The following is a 17,586-nucleotide window of genomic DNA, read 5'->3' on the forward strand; positions in this document are numbered from 1 at the left end:
GGTTATTGGCTCGGTGGCGAGGCCCCTCGGCTGGGAGGGGGGGTGGTGTTTCCCCCTCACCAACCCCCTTAGGCTATGACTGCCGTGGCCCAATAGGGAACTGATACTGGGCTTGCGTCAGACTTATGTACAGAAGATTAAATTCATTCAAAAGGAACCGAGGCAACGCCAGATGCATTCACCGAGTGTATGTATATGTACTGTATATATATATATATATATATATATATATATATATATATATATATATATATATATATATATATATATATATATATATATATATATATATATATATATATATATATATATATATATATATATGTACCAGCTGCATTTATCAGGTGGTTTCTTCTGAAACGGTTCGAGTTAATGTAACAGGATTGAAGGTCCTGTTTATAAACCAAAAGGTTGTTTCACGTTTATAAGCTTACAAAGGTCATGCTTCTCAACCGCCCGATTCAGAATGACCGCGACACAGCTTAATTTGACCCATATGTTTACAGTGCAATCGTGTATTGAGCACAAAGATCTGAAGGTTTTCATTTCTTCATTGTGTCGATTCGTCACTCCATTTGGATGTAAACATCGATGAAAGGCACAGAAGGTCGGCGCACGTACACAGAGTGTAAAGATTCCGTTAATTGAATGCGACCTCAAACCGTCCTTGCTGAATATGATGAAAATATCTTTTGGAGCTGTTTACCTGCTGACATGTTGACATTCACATGACTGTGTGTCCAGACCATTGATCAGGTGAAAGACGTTTCTTTTGAAAAACAAAGTATTGGGCTTTCAATCTTTCTTGGCTGGAGTGACTTATATCAGCATGTCAAGCAAAGACAAATCAGGTTCACAACAATAACAGCAGGAATTTGATCAGGAGAAAGGCGGATTTCCCTGAAAACTACACCCTCTATTGGTTAAACTTCCAAAATTCAGGTTGACCGCACACCCAAACTCCTTTCTTTCCCACTTCTCTCCAAAGCTTCAAGCCGGCAGTGCACCATCACCTCGTGTCTTCCCCCATCCTGACCCATGATCTTTATTACTCCCATTACCCCCTTCCAAATCCAACGCCCTTACATGCTGATTCTCTCTCTCTCTCTCTCTCTCTCTCTCTCTCTCTCTCTCTCTCTCTCTCTCTCTCTCTCTCTCTCTCTCTCTCTCTCTCTCTCTCTCTCTCTCTCTCTCTCTCTCTCTCTCTCTCTCTCTTTCTCTTTCTCTTTCTCTTTCTCTTTCTCTTTCTCTTTCTCTTTCTCTTTCTCTCTCTTTCTCTCTCTTTCTCTTTCTCTTTCTCTTTCTCTTTCTCTTTCTTTTTCTTCCCCTGCTACCTTGCTGTCAATTTATCCTTGTTCTTCCTTGAGCCTCGCCCTTGGAGAGATTAAAAGAAACTCAACCTCATAGATCAGAATGCAGTCAGTACTGTATTATTCCAACCCGAAGGCATTTGCTAGTTGGCTGTGGGGATGGGACCAATGGCTAACTCCAGCATGAAATGGACATGAGACAATCGTCTCCTCTGACAACAGTGTTCTCTAACTTACAGCTCACTTGCTGACGTCACAAATAATGAGAGTTTTTTATAAAGTAAAATCCGATGGAGTGGAAGCCAACTCAGTGTTAAGACGGTTTACAATCACAATTGAGGATCGCAATGTAATTAAGACTTGGTTGTGAATGCCATTTGGCCATGCACTCACAGATATATCCATAGACAGACACTCACAGATACTGCAGTAATTAACGCTAATTATTGAGCTAATTTCGAGCAGGGAATGGTCCCAGAGTGGCGGCACATAGTGGTGTACTCTTTCCAAAAAATAGCATCCCCAACCTAAACACAAAGGGGGAAAGCAGGCCTTTGTTGATTATCCAAAGGAAAACATGCTCTGATGTACAGCGTCCTGTGCTTGCAATTCTCGCCAATCGTAAATTGAGCACATACTAGCCAACTCAATGTAGAATGATGAGCTTGTCTTGCTGGTGAAGGCTCGTGTAAATCTGCTTGGGCAGACAGGTAGAACAATGGATGGACTCAACAGGATGTTGATTGAGGTATGCTATCGCCGTGGGAAGCAAGAAGCCAATGTTTCTGGCGTTAACCTTTACATCATTGTGAAACAGCAACGATTTTCCCCTGTTCTCGGATGAAAGGTTATATCACCTGAATCTTTTTCTCGCTTGACTTTCAAGAGAGTCACTGATTATGTTCTGCACAGACGAGCAAACCTCTTCTGCAGACATTGAACCACCCATCAGCTTATCATCGACAATAACAACTTCGTTAAGGTCTGTTCTCCCGTTCGTATCTGCAGCAGTCTCATTAACCGATGGGGTTTCATCAGAATCCACATCTTCAGACTCTGTGTCCTCTGAGTTGTCAGTTTGACGTGGTCGAGGGACATCAAATGTGTTGCACAGCAGCAGGACATTGAGAACTGCGTCAACAACGAATTGCGCTCGAACTGCACCAACAATGGCCTTGCCAGGCAGCATGTGGACTACTGCATTGGGTGTGTTTAATGTAAGATGTAATAAGTAAACGTCCATGCATGGTTCAGCAAGTTGAAAAAGGCTATAACTGGGATTGTCGTTAGTACAGGGAATCTGGATTAAGCAGGTGCCTTCATATGCTTTCCCACAATCCAAAAAATAAAAAAATACTGATTTCAGAACTTTCCCCTCACAGGATTTTTAAAGACTTTTTTATGGAGGATACCTTCCTCTAGGTATGATGCAAGTGAGAGAGTTTTTGTTGCAATTTGTTTGAGGTCATGGTAATTATGCCTGTACTATTATCACCATCTGCTACAGCTGGCTAAACTATCCTTTATCGCCATCTCGCGGCAGCATGCAATCGGAGATCGAGGTTTAAATTTTTGCAAAATCTCCAGATGCTGATTTTTAGCTCACCTGCGATGTAGTTATGGAATGGCGCGTCGTCCATCCGTCAGTCCGTCTGTCCATCCATAAACACTTACAACTTCTTCTCTGAAACTGCAGATGGGGTTGTGACCAAACTTGGATAAAAAGATATTTGGTATGTTGCAACTCAAGTTTGTCCACGGCATTAAAAAAACAAGAATTGGGGTCTAAGGGAGTCTACCGGGGGGGGGGGGGGGTTGCTCCCTTCCTCAATAGGTATTTCATGTAATATTGGTTCATTGGTATATTTTGCTGATTCCATCACACATTGACTTCCTCCTCAGTTTCATTATTCTACTCGGTGAACACCCAGGGGTATTGTCCCTAGTTTTTTTATGCCTCCGTTGACGAAGTCGCCGGAGGCATAATGTTTTCGGATTGTCCGTCCATACGTACGTATGTACGTCTGTGCTAATTTTCTCTGTTTTCTCTGCAACCGCTTATCCGAATGACACAAAATTTTCACCATTAGTGCAACTACTCATGTTGAATGTTTTAATAACTATGACATCATAGGTGACGTGTTGTGGCAGCCATATTGGAAAAAAAAGGAAAGACTTTGGACCTCTGTATCTCCGAAACCGCTCCATGAAAAAAATTGAAAATTGGCAAATGTCAAGTCATCCCAAATTTAAATAAGTAAGACATTTTGATGATGTCATAGCTGGGCTTAGTTAGGACATCATAATTGTACACATCGAACACTATTCAATCAGTACGAAAAAACTTTGAGGGTCATCTTGGGCTCAATTGTATGGGGGGAAAATTGATGATGTCATCAGTCACGTGGTTCGGCAGCCATATTTTGTAAATGTAAAAACCTTCAAAAATCTTCTCCGAAACGGCTGAACAGATCGAGGCAAAACTTTATTGGTATGATCACCTATCCATGAGGAACAAAAAGTTCTTCACCTATGACATCATAGGTCACATAGTTTGGCAGCTATGAATTTTTGAAGAATAAAACTTTTAAAATCTTCTTCTCCAGAACAGCTTGACAGATCAAGGGTAAAATTGACCCATATGTTCCCCAAGCCTTGAGGATACGAAGGTGTTCATGGATAATTAACTACTCGGTCACACGATCTGGCAGCGATATTGGATTGAACGAAAATCTTAAAAAAAATTCTTTCAATTGAACCGCTTCATCAATCGATGTGAAACGTCACAATTATGATGCAGTCGCCATGGGGAACATATGGTTTAAAATTCAATCATATTGGACACATAGTCTGGCAGCCATAATAATTATTTAATATTTTGAATCTGGGTTCAGGGATTTAAATCAAACTTGGTACAAAGTACGTATGTATGGGTTTTCCAAAAAGACCTGGCCAACTTTGGTTGTTAATATATTTCGTACCACAATTTGATATAATGATGCCCGTTGTTTTATATGATGCAGTAACTCATAAAGTTTTCTTTATTTTCAGGTCTGGTGGTTTATTGCAAAAGAAAATGTCGACCCCACAAGAGAAAGCTGAGTGCGTCAAATGGTTCATCGAGACGACATCCGACACGCAAGTTCAGTGTAATTTCCGTACAAGGTATGGAAGGAATCCACCATCATGGACTAGTATCAGAGTGGCACACAAGGTTTAAGGAGACTGGAAGTTGTCAGAAACAAAAGTACCGGTCCACCAAGCACAAGTGCAGCAGACATTGAACGAGTGCGTGAATCGTTTCAACAAAGTCCCAGAAAATCAATTTGACGTGCATCCAGAGAACTGGGACTACTCACCACCACTGTACACAGGATTTTGCAGAAAAGACTGAAATTTTATGTCTCTAAGGTGCAGATTCTGCAGGAACTCGATCCAAATGACGGACCCAATTGGAAATGCTCAGTCGCATCGAGGATGACAAAGATTACCTGAAAAAGGTCATGTTCACAGATGAAGCTTGCTTTCATGTATCGGGGAAGGTCATTTGGTACAATGTGAGGATCTCGGGCTCTGAAAACCCCCACGTGGTCATTGAACAAATACACGATAGTCCAAAGGTCAATGTGTGGTGTCTGTGTGTGTGTGGCTTTGTCCTTGAGCACTTGGTGGGTCTGTTTTTCTTTGTGGAGGATACAGTGACCTCAATAATTGACTTCAACATGTTGGAAGGATTTTCCTCACCACAGATTGAAGACATGCAATGTGATATTATTTTTCAACAGGATGGCGCTCCCCCTCATTGGGCTTTAGTTGTTCGAGCCATCCTGAATGAAAAATCTCCAGGTCACTGGATTGGCTGAGACAGACCAACCGCCTGGCCCCCACAATCACCAGACATAACCCCCCTTGATCTTTTTTCTGTAGTGGTTTGTCAAAGATGTCTCCAACACCTATGTGGAAACCTGCAGGATCTTTGTTCTCGGATCACAGCTGCATGCACGCTGGTGGACGCAAACACGCTGAGCTGAACATGGCAAGAACTTGTGTACCACCTTGATGTCCTGCACATGACAAACAAAGCTCACATTGAAATGCATTGATGGTGTGCACAAAACTTTATGAGATGACGTATCACATAAACCAAAGGGTATCATATCATTAGTGGTTCTAAATATGTTAACAACCAAAGCTGTCCGGGGTCTTTTTGGAACATCCTGACTAATAATGTCGGTGGAAACATATCTGTTGACGTCGCGACGTCGAAGAGTGCCCTTCTAGTTTGTCCAACACCTGTACATATAAACATACAGTACAGTACATACACATGAACACACAGGCCAAAGTTCTATTATATTTTGTCCTGGCAAATATCACCCTTTGCTTCACTGATGAGAATATTCAGAGAGGGTGGGGGAAGAGAATAGGGGTGGGGGGAGAGAATAGGGGTGGGAGGAGAAAGAGGAGAGGGAGAGTAGAGTGAGGATGGGGAGTGAGGAGGGGTGGAGGAGGGAGAGGGGAGTGAGGATGGGGAGGGGAAAGAGAGGAGGGAGGGGGGAGTGAGGAAAGGCGGGTAGCGAGGAGGGGTAGGGGAAGGGAAAGCAGTGTGAGGGGAGGATAAGATAAGGCAGCGTGAGGGGAAAGGAAGGCAGCATGAGGGGAGGGTAAGGGAACCGCCCTATTAAGCACTCAAACAAAACGGTTGAGATGGCGTGGCTGGCTGAGCCATACTAAACACCATCTGGTGATGACCGGAGAATCAAACAATGTGCGAATTGAACAAACAAACACTTTTGCTATCCGTCAGAACTGCTGTGAAGGTCAATTCCGCAGTTTAAATTTTGAAAATCAGTTCAAGTAAAGAGATTCTACAGCTTATCACATTTCAGCTGTAATGCTTATAATGGTGCAGAGAGTTTTATGGTGATGGAGGGGGATGGGAGGAGGTGGGAAGGGGTTTAGGAGGAGGTAAGCATGAGGTGAGGAAAAGGGAAGGGAGATGTGCGGTGGAGCATTAATTACGATTCATACTGTCTCATTAAAACAATTCAGCATAGAAAAGCAGTGAAGATGAAAATAAAATGTCTGAAATTCGTTTTCTACCAGTCATACTATAAACACTGCCCGGACATGTCTGGAGACAAACACCACCAGGACACATCCGGAGACAAATGCCTCCCGGATAAGTCCGGAGACAAACACTGCCTGGAGACAAACACAGTCTGGACACCGTCTGGGAATAAACACCGTCCGGACACATCCCAAGACAAACACCATCCAGAGACAAACACCACCTGGCCATGTCTGGAGACAATCACTGTCTGGACACATCCGAAGAGAACCACTGCCCAGACACATCAGGAGACAAACACCATTTGGAGACAAACACCACCCGGTTATAAACACTGCCCGGATACGTCCAGAGATAACCACTGTCTGGATGTAACCAATGTCCGGAGATACTCACTATCTGGAAATGTCTGGAGTATCAAAGAATGTGCAATACAACTCTCTGGACCTTTATAAGAATTACAGCTGGAATGCAATAACAGCTGATGTCCAGTGTCAAACAATGTCAGAATTGGACAAATGAACACTTATTTTGAGCAGTTGGAATTGCTGCTGAGGTCATTTAAGAAGTTTAAATTTTGAAATTCGACTCAGTTTAAGAGATTCTCGAGGTTATCGCATTTGCAGAAATTTAATACGTCCACAAACACCGACGTCTCCAGGCATTTATAAGCACTGTGATGTATACAACGATTTGTCATTCCCTTCACAAATTTAAGAATACCCTATTCCCTTCACAAAGCTGGCTTCTATGAACAGGTGGCAAGAAAGAAGCCATTACTGAAAAAGACACATCCAAAAGCTCGTATGGAGTTTGTGAAAAAGCATCTTAATGATACTGCAGGCATGTGGAGAAGCGTTTTGTGGTTAGATGAGGCAAAAATTGAACTTTTTGCTTTAAATTCAAAGCGTTATGTCTGGTGTAAGCCGAACACACCACATCAGCCAGTCAACACCATCCAAGTATGGTGGTGATAGCATCATGTAATGGGGCTGCTTTTCATCAGCAAGGATGGGCAAGCTTGTCAGGATAGAAGGGACATTGGACGGTGCAAAGTAGAGGAGAATCCTTGATGAAAACCTGCTTGAGTCAGCCATGAATCTGAAACTGGGTCGGAGCTTCACATTTAAACAGGACAATGTTCCGAAGCACAAAGCTAAAGCCACACTGGAGTGGCTGAATCAGAAGAAAATAAATGTTTGTGAGTGGCCCAGTCAAAGTCCTGACCTGATCCCAATTGAACATTTATGGCGTGACTTGAAGATTTCAGTCCACCAATGATCCCCATCAAACTTGGCAGAACGAGAGCAATTTTCACATGAAGAATGGGCAAAGATTTCACTATGTTACTGTGCAAAGATGGTGGAGACCTACCCAAAAATACTCAATGGTAGAGACCATTGCTGTAAAGGTGCTTCCACCAAGTACTGACCTCAGGGCTGAATAGTTTTACAACCAGTGAATTTTGATTTGCACATAGTTTTTGCAGGTATTCCTGACATGTAACCTCCTTAAATGATAACATGTTAAGTTTGATCTCTTTAGTTATGAATACAAAAAGTTCATTTGGAAAAATTGTTTCTACATCTATCTATAATTCCAGCAATCTGTGTGTGTGTGTGTGTGTGTGTGTGTGTGTGTGTGTGTGTGTGTGTGTGTGTGTGTGTGTGTGTGTGTGTGTGTGTGTGTGTGTGTGTGTGTGTGTGTGTGTGTGTGTGTGTGTGTGTGTGTGTGTGTGTGACCGCTGTTTCTCGACAACCTCTGGTTCGATCTAATTGAAACTTGCCAGGTATATTGCTGGGGACCTGAGGATGTGCCTTTTCAAGGTTTGATATTAATCGGACAAGTGCTTCCCAAGTTATGGCCATTTATTTACCAAACCAATGGGAAGACACGTTGTTGCGTAGGCGTGGCTGATGGGGAAGGGAAGCACAGCCACGTTCCCCATTACGGGTTACAACGTACGGGCTTCCGGAGAGTGATGACTTCGTGTATTCTAATAATTTCTCGATTTCTTATGCGCATTTATAAATAAACACAATGGCCCAAGTTATGATCGTTTTCATATTAGACGGTGTATAAATTTCGGGAACATCAGAGTGCTGGTATGCTCCCAACCAGGAAGTAAATTTTTTCTCTCTCTTCTCTTCTCTTTTTGTTTTTCCTTGCCACGACATTGCGAAAAGGTAAAATACGTTGGCGCTAATTGAATAATTGGGTATTAAAAATAAATTGCGAATAATCGTGACTGCGAATAATATAGAACTTCCGGGTCACGCACGTACGGGGACGTGAGGCGAAGAAACGGCCTGTGTGGTTTATTTATTATTATTATTATTATTATATATATATATTTTTTACGGGCACGTACTAGTCATTTGTAATTCATCATGTAGTATTATTGGGTGGGGTGGGGGGGGGTGTGAATACTTTTACAGGCCACTGTATATATAGTAATATATCTCTCATTAGAGGCAGGGGCAGTTGTCTCAGCCCAATCATTTTTACAGCGAGTGCGCTGTATACAATTGCACCGAGTTTTAAATGTCCCCGCCGGCGTCGACCACCTCTCCCACGTCTCCGGTGTCCCCCGTGTCCCCCATACCCCCCCCCCACGTGCCTCAAGACAGCCAATGACGGCCGTCCGGTAGATGCAGTGCGTAACCTCGACGGAAATGGCGACAATTGACGGAAATACCCGAGTATTTCAATGAAAATTTGTGAAACGAATGTGTTATATATGTGAAAACCATTTAATGTATTGCTTGATGGAAAAAAACGAAGAAACGCGCCCTTCATGTACAAACGAACGAAAGACGTCATTTCCGCCCACCATCGCATTTCGCGCCGATCGCCGAATGCTGAAAGCTAAGTTCTTCTTCTGCCATCATTCTTTTGCAGTCCCCTGCCACGCTGTATCGAACGATTTCATTCCTTCTGTTATATATATATATATATATATATATATATATATATATATATATATATATATATATATATATATATATATATATATAGGTGTTTATCACAATAATAACAAGATTTTTACATTTCAAATATTAAGTAGGCTTTTTCATTGTTTTTCAACTGAAAAAGCATAAATTGCATATTTTAACATTAGTGTACTCATTTGCTTCACCACATGCGCTGTATTGAAGGATTTCACTTGTTATCATGGTGATGAAGCTGGTAAGCAGGAAGGTAAACATGATGGGGATTCTGGGGAGTATTTTGTGTGTGAACGATCTGGCTGTTGTGGTGGAGGGTGGGTGGGTTGTGGGGGGGGGTGCAGGAGGTACTGGGAGAGTGGAATGAGGCATTTGGGAAGCATGGACTGAAGATTAGTATGGAGAAGATTGAGGTGATGTAGGTCAGGCAGCAGAGAAAATAAATGAATATCACGTTAGAGGGGAAGGAGATCAGACAGGGAACTCGGTTTGAGTATCTGGGGGGGGGGGGGGAACAGTGACCGGGAATAGTAAGTCCGAGGCAGAGGTGTGGAGGAGGATTCAGGCTGGTGTGAATGTGTGGAAGAGGGTGAAGGGAGTCATAACAAACAGAAAGATATCAAGAAAATTGAAAGGCAAGGTTCTGATGTTGTGTGTAATGCCAGTCTACCTTTACGGTCTGGAGACTGTGGCACTGACAGAGAGACAACAACAGAGGCTGCAGGTTTATGAGAACTGAGGGAGGAGATTGGTGTGCAGATGAGCCTGACGGAGAGATTGGTGACATGGTGGCTGAAATGGGCTGGACACTTGGTGAAGATGAGGGGAGAGAAAATGGCAAAGAGAGTGGATACATTGAAGGAGCAATGTATGAGGAAAAGAGGTAGACTGCGGTTGAAATGGGAGGATTGTGTGAGGAGGGATATCAGTAACGTGGGCATGATTGGACAGCCAACGAGAGAGTTGGTTGAGGACATAGGGAAGTGGAGGAGTAACATGGTCAAGGAAGGGCAGAAGTTTGGTGCCATTGGACCTCACCCGTTATAAAGGGACGAGGTGGAGAAGAAGAAGCTCTCAATCTTAGCACAACTACAATCGCAACATTGTCGGAAAACAATCTCCATGACGTAATGATTGGTATTCATGTATTTATTGTCAGTGCATTAAGTACTTCAAGGAAAAGCCGATTTATAAAAATAAAATTCTAGCTCTTTCCTTTATCAAAATAATTCACGTTACCTTTCTCCCAAGACCAACAAGGAGAAATATACATAAGATGTCATAGCCCCCATAGTTTTAATAATTTTGCTGTACGGAGTAAAAGGGCTTGCCAATATTTACAAGACTTATGCGCAACTGACGAGTGTTCATGTGACCTGGAAGATTGCGTATGATTGGGTAACTCGGTCATGAATATTAATGACGTGGGTCACGTCGTTATATCGTGTAAGATAATTGGTCACGTGCCATGTATGATGTTTTTGATTGGGAATGCAAATTTCGCACAGCAGGGATTCAATGTTCATATATTTTGGGGGAGACGTACTGAATTACACAAACAGTATAACATTTAATAATATTTATTTATGTATAAAATAAATTCTATAAGTGTAGACAATAGAAAATTATCATTCAGTTAAAAATGCTGTCTGATCAGTTTTTGTAAACTGTATATAAAGGTGGTTGGGGTAAAATTTAAAAGAGTAATCAGAATTTTTAAAAAAAAAATTCGTGAAAGATGCTTCATGGTTTAGGTATGAAAACAAGATAAGTAAATGCATGTCCGAGAAATGGTTGAGGACGTGTTCAATTCCGGTTGTTTTGTTTTTTCACAACTAAAATGGCCACCAGTGTACCAGTGGACCATCTTTGATTATATGGCAAAATAAAGTGAGATGCACGTGTATGCCATCATGTACTGTAGTTGTGCAAAGTTTGAACAAAATCGGAGCACGCATGTCGGAGAAATAGTTGGAGACACATTTAAATTACAAAATGGCCACCGGTCGGCCATCTTGGATCTGGTCTCGGAAGACAACGACGGGCATATGTAAGCTCTGATTCATGATCTGTGTGCCAAATTTGAACAATATCAGTAAATGCACATCCGAGAAATGTTTGAGGACGTGTTTAACATCGGGTTTTGACGACAAAGATTCCCACCAGTCGGCCATCTTTGATCGAGGGGTGAAACAAAATGATGTGCATGTTTGTACCATCATGCATTGTCTTTGTGCCAAGTTTGAACACATCCAGTCCATACATGTCCGAGATGTGGCTGCAGACGGACAGACGAACGGACGAGACCCAATCCATAAGCCTTCGTTTCAGACCAAGTCCAATGTCGGGTAACAATGACTTGTATGAGCCTGCACTGTTCGACGGGATGGTGCACAGGAAGCGCATATTTGCTTTTGAACTGTCTGGTTTGGGTTCGATTCTGGTTGTCAGGATGGCTTGGACTCCCTTCGAGGTTCACACAGTTGCCCGGGTTCGAATCCCGACCCGCTATAAACTGTCATCCCGGTGTTTGACAGGCAGGGTGATTCGTCAATGTGTGTGTCGTCCTTCGGAATCCTCGGATGGACGTTAAACTGGGCGTCCTGCGGCTCCTGCCCGCCAGCATGATTTGGTGGATGTTAAAGATCCTTCACGAAGAGTGGGAGAGCTATCGCCGGCATTATGAATAAATTCCAAATTCCTGTCCAAACCTTAGTCGAACAATTCGCCTGGTCAGTCAATTCGTGAAAGACTCGGGCTCAGCTTTTCTCGTCCAAACGACAGCCCCACAAAAACGTGGGGAAAAAATTTATAAAAAAAAAAACAAAGAAAAAATAAGAAGAGGAGGAGGAGGAGGAGGAGGTAGAAGAGGTTGAGGAAGAAGAAGAGGAAGAAGATTAATAAAATAAACGACGGCTCTCCCTCCACCCAACGATAAACTGTCGGATTGGTGCTTCACCGTTCAGGTGTTGCATCACAAAGTGTTCGAGTGTGTTCCTTCTGCTGACATTCGTTGGTCCCATCACCCTCATACTTATTGTTTGCGAAAAGTAGTTCGAGGCGTATTAATGTATAATTAGTGAGTGCGCACCGTGGCAGGGGAATGTGAGGAACGGTGGTGGAGGCCAAGTTTGTTTTTCAATCCGCAAACAGGCCAAAAGGCCGTATCCTGCGACATATGACGGAGTATTCTTTGCATTGAACTGAAACCTTGCTCCACGTTGTACCGGTTGGGCCTCACAAATGGAACTTGGCAAGAACGTTCGTTACCATCACCCTGCCACCAGACGTTTCTGGGGTTTTTAAAATGCATCATTTAAATTTATTTTAAAAGTAGTCAACGGTAATAAAGTAATTATTTACGAGTGAAAGTCACTCACTGAGAACCCCTTCCTCTCGGGGTGTATCACACGCTGCACGCTGGTTCAACTGGCATTTCTGTCCAAACGTGTTCCTTGCTTTTTTTTTATTTAAAGGGAAATTGTATGGAATAAAAACGCTCGTGGAATCTTCGAGAAATACATTTATTACTGTGAGAGTTAAACACCACGAATCAAGCTTTAAATGATTTTAAAAGATTGACGTCACTTCCGTTTCCTCGAGGGGCTAGGCAACAGGAAGAGAAACGGAAGGGGGCGGGCAGGTTGTGAAGTGTCGAGGTAAAATTGTGTCGCGTTGGTTTAAAGGGCGTGTGTACGTGTGTGTGTGTGTGTGTGTGTGTATGCACATACATACAGGATATACATACGTATCGTCAGGCGGGAGCGACAGATCTCACTAATCGGAGAATGGCGGCCAACGCGATTACTGATCCTGTTTGCACGCCGTCCCAGAGCGAACTGTGTTCTCCCGTGGGTTCTCCGCCCGATGTGTCCTTCCAACCTGAAGACGAGATTTCGAGCTGCGGACCCGGTCGCAGCTATCCCGGCACGGCCGTGCGGAGCAATTTGGACGATGAGGATGCCGAGGAGACTGTGGGCGACGCGGAGCGGCAACCTCTGTTAGGCCGCAAGGAACGCAGTCGGACCCTGGACTCGGACCTGAACTCTTTCCTGGGAGACCCCGAGTTCGCGGCCGTGGTGCAGCTCGCAGAGAAGGCGTCCGATGAGAATGTGTTCCCTGAGCGCATCCAGCAGGGCTCCAGCGGCAGCTACTTCTCCAAGGACCCGAGTGGGGTGAGTCAACTTCGCTGCTCCTGGACTATCTGTTTTATTAATGGCCTCTCGGTTTGTGCTGTGCTGTCCTGTGTTCGTCTGGCACTTATTAAGCTCGAATACATTCGATGACTCTCTCTCCTGTGCTCTGTGAACGTGTTTTTTCACAAATCCTCTTGCTGGCAATTTTTATGCAATATTAGTTTTTCTTTTAGGATTTCCCGTTACTTTGTGTTCACACGAACATCTCCCACGATGTGGTCGAAGCATAAGGTCCAACTATTGCTGTTGCATCGCAGACAATTCAGCCTCTCCTCCTGCTCTCTCACCTTACAGAGACTGTTCGATTGCACTCAAGCAGTGCAGAGGTTCAAGCAAGCAGTACACCAACATCTCAACATGTCATGTTGTAGGATTCCTATAGGACAACCTATGGCATGATTTCCCCCCCCCCCCCCCCGCTCCCCAATTCCTCTATTAACCTGACGGCCGACTAAAGGCAACCCTCTTACTTTCAGGTTGCCATTGCCCTTTTGTGTCCAAACGATGTTTCCATGCCTGTGTCGTGAGCAGAGGACTATTGGTGTATTCAAGCCCAAAGATGAGGAACCATACGGTCATCTGAACCCTAAGTGGACAAAGTGGATCCAAAAGAATTGTTGTCCATGTTGCTTCGGGCGGGACTGTCTGGTGCTCAACCAGGGCTATCTGTCTGAAGTCGGTGCCAGCCTCATCGATCAGAAATTGGAGCTTAACATAGTTCCCAAAACTAAGGTTTGCATTCTTTAATAGTACTTTCATCCCTCTTATTATTATTTTTGCATTGCATGTATTCTATATTTTTATTATTATTATTATTATTATCATTATTTTTGACATTTGCATCATTGGCACAGAAGAGACCCACAGCTACGAGCACAAACTGACAACTTCATCTGTACTATAAAACCATGAGTTTCTGTTTCGTGGTAATTGTGTAGTAAAGTTGTCATGTTGTGCAAATTTTGTGATTACCTCGGCCACCGAAGGTGGGACGAGGTTATGTTTTCACCCCTGTCTGTCTGCGAACAAGATATCTCAAAAAGTTGTGGATGGATTCAGACATAATTTGGGGGGCAGGTTGAGTGTGTGACGAGGATGAAATTATTCGATTTTGGTGAAGATCCGAATCCAGATCCAGGAAGTTTTAAAAAAAACAACAATTTTTCACTTTTGGGTGAGAGAGCTAAAATGACAGATGTAACACGATATCTCAAAAAGATATTGACTGATTCGGATGAAGCTTGGTGGACGGGTTGGACGTATAACAAGGATGAATTTATTTGATTCTGGTGAAAATCTGGATACGATCATTTTTTTTTTAATGTGCATCTTCACCATTGTGAGATCGGGCCAAAAACGATATTTGACGTGATGTCTCAAAAAGTTGTGGACGGATTTGGATGAAACTTGGTGGATGAGTTGGTTAGTTGACGAGAGCAAACTGATTAGATTTTGGGGATCCGGATTCAGATCTGGCCCATAAGTCTGATATAAAACTTAAACTTCAGGAGGGTGGTCCAAAGTTGACGTTCCGATGTTTTTTTTTTTTTTAATTTTATTGTGGCACCTCCCCAAAATGTTCCATATAATGAGAAAATAATTCAGTCAAAATAAAAAAAAAAAAATCAGCTCGATCAATAAATATTTTTAGGTCTCCACAGAGTGTTGAAGTGTTTCCTTGAAATGCCTATAATATAGGCCCAATATGTAGTATGTAATATCATGTTCTTTGTCATCCTCAGTTTCTGATTTACTGTTGTTCCTGTTGCTGTTGATTAAGCAATATGTGTTGAGCATGAACACCACCGGAAATGCTACTGTCTGGCTGTTTGGTCCATGGCTTGAACTCAGGGGAGCGAAGCTCATTCTTAAGAGAGAGGCCATGGCCTTCTTTTTTTATAACCATTTGACAGAGAAGAGAACTGTGAAGGAAAGTGCTTCTCTGACAGCGGACACTGATTGTCTTTTGGCGGAAAGCAATGCTTTGAGTTCTTCAAGCTGTGGACTGAACATCGATTGCGTTTCTGGTGTTCATGCTTGTTGGAGTGATCTCGGTATTTTTAACATTACCAGTTGAGGTACCTGGCATTGCCCGTTGCTGTTCCAATCATGTTGCCATTTTTGGCACACTGTTTGCAGATTGCTTTGCATCTGATTGATAAAATCAACAGCAACAGGAGCAACAGGAAATCAGAACCTGAGGATGAGAAATAGAACCCTCTGCCATATACTACATATAGGGGCTATATTATCGGCAAATAATGGTGAAACTTCAACACTCGGTAGCGATCTCGAAATCGTCTTCAATCGAGCTGATTTTTATTTATTTATTTGTTTATTTATTTGTTAACTGAATTATTTTCTCAGTTTTAATACTGTTGTGATTTGAATAGCTCTCACCCTAATTTCAGTATACTGCAGACCAAGGCCTCACTTAACTCGTATTTAGTGGGTATTGGTATACTCGTCGTGATTGTCAAGTGTGGCTTGGCAAGAGTCTGCGCTGGAATTTGTAACTTGCTTAGAGTTCCGAAGATAACTTCTACACTTTTCGCTAAATATGAAGTGGTATCTTTAACATCCACCAACAACCTTTGTTGTTGGATGGATCGTCCGGCTTTGAACGTCCATTCGGTGGATGGCATGAATGTTTAGTTCTCGTCCTGGCATCTGAAATGCCAGAGTGACGGTTTGTAGCTGGGTCGAGATTCAAACTCAGGCTTTTAACAGCTCAGAGGTGAGTGTGTATACCCCTAATACCGCTGCCTTCAGTCAAATCTGGACTCCCAGCCAATGGAGTGATCTCGGTATTTTTAACATTACCAGTTGAGGTACCTGGCATTGCCCGTTGCTGTTCCAATCATGTTGCCATTTTTGGCACACTGTTTGCAGATTGCTTTGCATCTGATTGATAAAAATCATTCTAATAAATTATTTAAATATCAGCCACTTTTTTTGTTTGTATCCTTTTCTCACATGTGTTGCAAGTAGAGCGACCTGTTTTGTGATGCATTTAAAAGGCGGTGTATAATCAGAAATACTGTTTGATAAGACGATGTATTACTGTTATATGAATAAAATGCAATATTGAATACGAGCAAAGCCTAACTGTCACTTTGCTGATGGACCAATTGGTCTTCGTGTTTGGCAAAAATTGTTGGCGAGAAGGAAAAGGAAAGGAAGACAAATTTACCCATGCAGAAGAGTGCTTTAACCCCTCCTCCCCCAACCTTCTTCCTCCCCCCCCCCCAACCTTCCTCCTCCCCCCCAACCTTCCTCCTCCCCCCCAACCTTCCTCCTCCCCCCCAACCTTCCTCCTCCCCCCAACCTTCCTCCTCCCCCCAACCTTCCTCCTCTCCCCCAACCTTCCTCCTCTCCCCCCAACCTTCCTCCTCTCCCCCCAACCTTCCTCCTCTCCCCCCAACCTTCCTCCTCTCCCCCAACCTTCCTCCTCTCCCCCCAACCTTCCTCCTCTCCCCCCAACCTTCCTCCTCTCCCCCAACCTTCCTCCTCTCCCCCAACCTTCCTCCTCTCCCCCCAACCTTCCTCCTCTCCCCCCAACCTTCCTCCTCTCCCCCCAACCTTCCTCCTCTCCCCCAACCTTCCTCCTCTCCCCCCAACCTTCCTCCTCTCCCCCCAACCTTCCTCCTCTCCCCCAACCTTCCTCCTCTCCCCCCAACCTTCCTCCTCTCCCCCCAACCTTCCTCCTCTCCCCCCAACCTTCCTCCTCTCCCCCAACCTTCCTCCTCTCCCCCAACCTTCCTCCTCTCCCCCCAACCTTCCTCCTCTCCCCCCAACCTTCCTCCTCTCCCCCCAACCTTCCTCCTCTCCCCCAACCTTCCTCCTCTCCCCCAACCTTCCTCCTCTCCCCCCAACCTTCCTCCTCCCCTCCCCGGCCCTGTCCTCACATCCCCCACCCTTTGCCCCCTGTTTGTCCTGATATCCCTTCCTGCTAGAAATGTCACATGATGACAGGCGTTGACAGGCCCCTCCGGTTTAAAAAAAAAATTTTGGTGGGGGAAGAAGCAAAGGAGGACATTATTTACCTGTGCGCAGAGTGC

The 17,586-nt window shown here is 43.7% G+C and overlaps 1 protein-coding gene across 1 annotated transcript in view; it reads left to right on the forward strand.

Annotated features, from left to right (window-relative positions):
* The first annotated feature begins 12,208 nt into the window (after nucleotides 1–12,208).
* The window catches only part of LOC147015728 (phosphatidylinositol 4-kinase type 2-alpha-like), a 32,225-nt gene continuing 26,847 nt past the window's right edge, over nucleotides 12,209–17,586 (forward strand). Inside the window, exons 1-2 of the mRNA XM_085848209.1 lie at nucleotides 12,209–13,504; nucleotides 14,057–14,257. Coding sequence (XP_085704335.1) covers nucleotides 13,118–13,504; nucleotides 14,057–14,257 — 588 coding nt within the window. The 5' untranslated portion in view covers nucleotides 12,209–13,117. The remainder of the gene's footprint in view (nucleotides 13,505–14,056; nucleotides 14,258–17,586) is intronic.

This window comes from Eptatretus burgeri, chromosome 12 (assembly GCF_056783735.1).
Source record: "Eptatretus burgeri isolate ZD-2024b chromosome 12, Ebu_testis_v1, whole genome shotgun sequence".
Classification (NCBI taxonomy): domain Eukaryota; kingdom Metazoa; phylum Chordata; class Myxini; order Myxiniformes; family Myxinidae; genus Eptatretus; species Eptatretus burgeri.